At 36.3% G+C, this 7,148-nt stretch overlaps 1 protein-coding gene and 1 non-coding gene across 2 annotated transcripts; one reads left to right on the top strand and one right to left on the bottom strand.

The window, feature by feature from the left end:
• Positions 1-260: 260 nt before the first annotated feature.
• On the top strand, positions 261-367 carry LOC112419590 (small nucleolar RNA R71). The gene has a single exon (XR_005643962.1). It is a non-coding gene; the product is annotated as a small nucleolar RNA R71 (small nucleolar RNA).
• A 6,238-nt stretch (positions 368-6,605) lies between these two features.
• On the bottom strand, positions 6,606-7,148 carry LOC120578220 (agamous-like MADS-box protein AGL29). Its single transcript, XM_039830626.1, has one exon. The coding sequence runs from the start codon at positions 7,146-7,148 to the stop codon at positions 6,606-6,608; it is 543 nt and encodes a 180-aa protein (XP_039686560.1).

Here is a 7,148-nt window from a genome sequence, read left to right on the forward strand (position 1 = left end):
GTGTCAGTGTGTCAACCTTAGCAGTTAGATGATCAAGGGAGGAAATTTTGTACATACCTGCCTCTTTTTTAGAGGGTGAAGAAGCAGTGATGACTCTCTCACTTGTCCACTGATAGTGGTTTTGTGCCATGCCCTCGATCAAATCATATGCTGCTGTGTAAGTTTTATTCATCAAAGCTCCACCTGCAGCTGCATCAACGTAGATTTTTGTGGTATACGAAAGACCATTATAAAAGGTGTGGATAATAAGCCACTTCTCTAAACCATGATGGGGGCAAAGCCTAAGCATTTCTTTGAAACGCTCCCACGCATCGTAAAGAGATTCACCATCTTTTTGAGTGTATTGAAAAAGCCTCGCCCTGAATTGAGCGGTTTGAGAAAGGGGAAAGAATTGGGCCAGGAAAGCTCGCCTCATTTGGTCCCATGAAGTGATAGAACCAATAGTCAATGAATGAAACCAAGCACTAGCTCTATCCCTTAAGGAAAAAGGAAAGAGGTGCAGCCTTATGGCCTCTTGGTTTGCCTTCAAAGTTCCACTAAGTTTTAAAAAATTTGAAACATGAAGATTCGGATCCTCAGTGGGTGATCCGAAAAATTGATTTTGCTGCACTAGGTAAATAAGTGCAGGCTTTATTTCAAATTTACTACCCTCAACCGTTGGATACACAATAGCATCGTACGGCTCATCTGAAGATGTGATTGCATACTCTTTGAGAGAACGTTTCTCATCCATGTCATTATTATTGTCTTTGAGCCATGCCTGAAATCAAAACGGTTACAGATAGAAAATAAAAAATAAGGAGAAAGGGAGGGATATATATATATATAAATAAAATAAGAGAAGGAAATAAAATATATTATAAATATATAAAAAAAAATATAAAAAAAAGGTAAGAAAAAGGAAATAAAATATTTTATAAATATATATATATATATATATATATATACTATTTTTTTTTATTATTATTTTTTTATTTTTTTATTTTTTTTAGACTAACCACTATTAAAAAGTTAATCAAATTATAATAACTCCCCGGCAGCGGCGCCAAAAACTTGATGGGATAAAACCGCAAGTGCACGGTCTTACCGAAGTAGTAAAATAAGAGTATCGTTCCGACAGGGAGTTATGAATTCAATTAACTTTCAATAATGATTAGATGAAAGTTTCAAAGGTTAAAAGTTTGGATTTTTAATTATAAGAAAATAAAAGAAAAGATAAAAAGCCTTGGAATCATTGGTTCATCCTAATGACAAGTCCTTCACAAACCAAACTATTAAACTTATAACCTTATGTTAGACCTAATTTCTCAAGACAGTTTCTCTTATGTTCCTCTAGCAACCAAGCCTATTTCGCTGACTTGATTACTATTAGATTTTGGTTCCTCTAACAACCAAGCCTATTTCGCTGACTTGATTGTTATTAGTTCCCTTGAAGATCGAAACTATATGTCTCAAAGATTGCAAAGCCTATTTCGCTGACTTTGCAATCCTTGTCTGAATTCACTTGTTCGAATATCAAAGCTTCACTTTCGTTTTATGAATTGATATTTGGAATAATGGATAAACAATTATCAAACCCTCCACTTTCGTTTCCACAGTTTGATAATGGTTGATCCATGTTAAGACGGTGAATTCAGATAAGAAATTAGGGTTACAAAAGATTAAGGTTTAAAGGTTGTTTTGATTAGGATTATGTCATTAGACTTATCCAACAATCCCAAGACAAGAGAAGTCTACTCACTGACGTTCATCGTAGACAAGGAGAAGAAGAGAGAAAGCATAAAAGTAAATAACAATAAAGTAAATGAACTTTTATTAGAAAACAATTGTCACATATTGCATTCCAAGAAAAGATGAATATTTGTGATGGCTAGCTACTCTATTTATAGTACACATTTGACTTAAAATCTAAGCAAGTATATTCCAAGAGTATTCCACGATAGATTGTGCGCCAAAATAGAATAGCTCAGAATCCAAGCAAAAGCAGCAAAAGGTGTTCTGGAGGGTGGCACGGCCGTGCCAAGGCTAGCACGGGCCGTGCCAGGCTTCGGACTTGTGGGAGACATATTTTGTCTCTCAATCTTCATATTTTTGTGTCCAATCTGCTCCAAATCCCTTTCTTTTACTCCAAGATTCAATCCATCCAATATTCTTTCCTGAAATATAATAAATTGCAATTTAAAGTAAACTATCCTAAAAAGGAAATAATACTAATATAAAATTATATAAAATCTAAATAAAACTAAACTAAAAAGCATATTAAAATAGACAATAAATGACTCATCACGAACAAACTCACAGCACCCAAGTTAATAGCATAAAACGGCAAAATACCTCCAAATAATATGATAAAACCTAAGTCACCGAAATTCACATGCTTCCGGATCTTCAACGTTGATGCCCAAATCATTGGTTGAATTTGTAATTGACTGATGCCGATCTTTCAATAGGAAATAAACGAACACCGCGACAAGAAGCGAAATCAAACGTCGCACAAGATAATGAACAACACAACGCCGTACTTAGACGACGAAATCACAAAAACACACAAAAGAAAAAACTTGATATATGTGAAAACCACTTATTTAGATTGAAAGAAAAGAGAAAAAAGATGTCGAGGGGTGATTCTAGGTCAAAAAATGACCTAAAATAACCACCCTTTCTCGATGAACGAAGGAGAAAGAAAGTTTAGAGTTGGAGTTTCTCTCACTATGATTGAGAACACTTAGGTTCACATTGTATTAATTTGGGACACTAAAGAAATTTGGCAAATGAATATATATGCCACACTCTACAGAAATTAAAAAATTTGTATCCAACTAACTTGTTTGGGACAGGCCAGTTCTGATATATTTATATTATAGCATAACTTCTTTAGATTTCTGTATCATATTTGTTCATAATTTGAAACTGCAAGATTTGCACTCTGTTGGATCAACCATTTTCATTTTCATCAAGAACTTCCTTGCTGTGTATGTGTGTTTTTCTTGTATTTAAGGCTCAATGAATTCTTTTTCATTATTATACAGGAATACTATTATGAATAGAAGTTTATATTAATTGGAGCCTTGTCAAATGAGTTTAAATTCTCTCATTTGCATGTGAGTTTTTCAAAAATGATAAATACTTGGCAATGACACTAGCGTTCATTACATGTGATGATAACATTATATTTTATAGAACTTGCACACATTTCATCAGCTTCCTGAATCGATGAGGTAGTAGAAATAGATAATGTTATCTCAGTTTGTCTGGAACTTTATATCATTAATGACAAATTTTAGGGTTGGAAATATCCCGGAACCTATAGCCTCTAAAATATAGTCTGATGCTATATCTACTATATAGGCTAAAATATATTTTTGATCATTTCAAATATAACGAGTTTGGATTTTGGTCCTGGTAAAAAAAAGAAATTGAAATAATGTTTAAGGTTGATATAATGAAATGTCTACTCCTGTTATTGATCACATGGTTCATAGTTACTGTCAAGTCTGCAAATCATGTTAGAGCATTGGCAAAACAAGTTATAAATAATGATGTTATTATATAGTATATGATGATTTTGCAATAATGTTTAAGGTTGATTTTTCAATAATGATTTTTAAGGTCTATAATACTTTAGAATGAAAAATCAATTGAAACCACGGTGTCAAACTTATTCTTCACGGGTTACCAAATCGACGGTTGGATTGAATGATAATAAAATATACTCCTAAGTCCTAAATCATTTCTGTTAAATTTGCCTTTAATTGAAAACCATATGATATGTCAATGGATACATAAAAATAAGTTAAATTCCCACAATAAGAATGTCTCCTACCATCTCTCTTCCGACTGTTATATTGATTCCTTAAGTTTGTAATTAGTCTTATATTTAGGGACAATTTTTTTTTTTTTTTTGTAAATTACAAGACGATATTTTCAACTTATTCATACTCTAATACCAAGAGAGCACTTTGATACTATCCACCAAGTCTTCAACCTCAACCACACCATTGTTAAAAATAATATCATTCCTCCTCCGCCAAATTACCCAAATCGAAGCATTCCAGATGAAACATAAACCGCGCCTTAATTTCTTCGATGACTCCGCATTAAACCAACACTCAAAATTAAAAAAAAAAAGATTGTGAGGTATTATAAAATTTAATTGAAGCCACCACATCACCCTTTGCCACACTTTCATAACCACATCACAATGCAAGAATAAGTGCAACATTTATTCCTCCCTCCTTCCACACAACACACAATTCTTCGATGCATCCGCATTTAAAAACTCCTCCAGTAGCTAAGTTTGCTCTTGTCGGAATATGATCAAGTAACAAAGTCCAAACAAATGCCAACACCTTTGACGCAGCTCGGCTTTTCCAATGTAACAGGCATATTATTATCAACCAAAAACAACCTCTCAAGAACTTCGTAGCAAGAATTCATCGTAAATTCTCCCCCTTCCTCCGACCTCCATCCCCGCGTATCTCTTCCCTCTCCCAACACCACCCCTTCCAACATTCCCATTAAATTTTGTAAAAGCTCCGTCTCCCACACAAAAAGGCCTCTACGCCACGTAAAGTTCCATCTCTCCCCCTCGCCCCTACAAACCTCCCCTACACAACTATCCTTTTGCATTGAAATCTCAAAAAGATCCTGAAGCAGAATGTCGGCCCTCCACCTATCCTTCCAAAAACTAGTACTCATTCCATCTCGCATCTTTCTAACCACCTTTGATATGAACCAATGCATCCCACCTCTATCCTCCAGCAAACCCAAATCTTTCCACCACGTAGAAGCGAAACGGTTACCAATCACTCCACTACGGTCCCCCTTGTCCCCCAACCTCTCTCCATATTTATCTTCAAGCACCCTCTTCCACAAAGAACCATCACCCTTATGAAGCTTCCACTTCCATTTTGCAAGAAGGCTAAGATTCATCAACTTCACATCTCTAACTCCCAAACCTCCTTTTGCCTTAGGTAATTGACAAACTGTCCTCCACCTTACCCAACACATCTTTCTATGACCACCCCCTCCCCCCCCCCCCCAAGAAAATTTCTTTGGAGAGCCACCACCATCTTTACCACCTTAGCCGGCATTTTCAAAAAGGATAGATAAAAAATCGGAATAGAATTGAGCACCGAGTTTAAAGGGACAATTCTTCCACCCAAACTAATGTATCTATTACCCCAAGAAAGTAGCCTCCTCCTCAATTGGTCCACCATTGGTTCCCAAGTTTCCACTTTTCTAGGATTCGCCCCCACCGATAAGCCTAAATAAATAAAAGGAATTGACCCTACACTACAATTCAAAGAGTTACTCGCCATCCCCATAAATTCCGCATCCACAATAATACCAATCAAGCAACTTTTGTGGAAATTGACTTTTAGACCCGAGACCAACTCAAACCTCCACAACAAAGCCTTCAAAGTCCATAAATTATCAACCGTTGCCTCACCTATGCAAAGAGTATCATCGGCATATTGAAGATGTGTTATGTTAATGCCCCCCGGTTTAATCTCAAAACCTTTAAACAAATTTCGCTCCACCGCATTCCTCATCAACCCACTAAATCCCTCCGCTATCAAAAGGAAAAGAAATGGAGCCAAAGGATCCCCTTGTTTCAATCCCTTTTGAATATTGATTTCTTCTGTTAGGCTCCCATTAACAAGGATAGACATACTCCCTTCAAACACACAAGACTTCATCCACCCAATCCACTTATTACAAAAACTGCAGCTTCGCAACATGTATTCCAAAAATCCCCAATCCACAGAATCATAAGCCTTTTCAAAATCCACCTTTAAGATTAAATATTCTCGATTTGATCTCTTCACTAAATCAATCACCTCATTATCAATCAACACCCCTTCCGCAAGATGTCTACCTTTCAAAAAAGTCGATTGGGATTCGAAATAATAGGACTCATTACCTTTGCTAACCTTGCCGCCAACACCTTTGATAGCAACTTATACCATCTTCCCAAAAGCGAAATCGGTCTAAACTCCTTTAAAGAAACCGGACCTTTCACCTTTGGAATCAACGTCACAAAGTAAGACAACAAACTCCTAGGGAACACTTCATTACCATGGAATTGATCAAAGAAAATTCTCACCTCATTCTTAATGAGATACCAAAATTTCTTAAAGAAAGCAAAATTAAAACCATCCGGTCCCGGGCTGTTATTACCATCACTCTCCTTAACAACCTTTTCTATTTCCAACAAAGAGAAAGGATCTATCAACACTCCATTCCTCTCGTCGGAAATAGAAGCAAAATTCACCCCATCCAACCTAGGCCTCTCCCACTCACCACTCGAAACATGCCTTCGAAAATGATCCACCACCGCTCTCTTAATCTCCAAGGGACTTTGTATCCACTCACCTTCCACCTTAAAAGCCTTAATTGCATTACGGGAGACACTCGTCTTAATGCATCGGTGGAAATACTTTGAATTAGTGTCTGTCACCTTACTCATGTTATTTTTTCCTTTGTCTCTCTTTAACTTGGTGATACATGCACAACAAGGTTTCATAGAGAAAAGGGAACATAAGGTATTCATAAAAAACAGAAAGTAACATAAATTAAATTATGTATCATGCTACAAATCATCAATTTTTTCTTCTTTTCTTTTTTGACAATTTTGCTTTTCTTCCCACCACTGGATCCTCCTGAGCTAGAAGCATCATACATTCTGATATCTCAATATCACTAAGACGCAATTTTATGCAATCTTGAAGATCTTTGTACGAATCTCTCAATTCTTTAAGCTCAGAGAGTTTTGCCACATCATTTTGCTTCAGAATCTCATCATGAGTCTCAACTTTCTTTTCACCTTCTTGGATTTGTGCCAACAGCTCAGCAAGTTCTTGATTCAATTTTTCCATATTGGAAGAATCAGAAGAGGGGTTTCCTTCGGAGTTCCTACGTTTAGGCTTTAGTTCAAGATACTTGCCAGCAACAACATCAACTCCTGGGTGACCAAAAGAGTAAGGATTATCACCTGGAGAGAACACAACAATAGCCACTTCTGCTCCGCACAAAATCGACAATTCATTTGCTTTCTTAAATAAGTCAGTCCGACGTTTTGAGAATGTGACCTGCCTCGTGTTGGAGTCTTTCACCCTCTCAATTTTAATTTTGCGACGACCCAT

The sequence above is a fragment of the Medicago truncatula genome, chromosome 1, assembly GCF_003473485.1.
Source record: "Medicago truncatula cultivar Jemalong A17 chromosome 1, MtrunA17r5.0-ANR, whole genome shotgun sequence".
Lineage (NCBI taxonomy): Eukaryota > Viridiplantae > Streptophyta > Magnoliopsida > Fabales > Fabaceae > Medicago > Medicago truncatula.

Coding starts and splice junctions, on each gene's coding strand:
- LOC120578220 (XM_039830626.1), bottom strand. CDS start 7,148: ATGGGTCGTCGCAAAATTAAAATTGAGAGGGTGAAAGACTCCAACACG.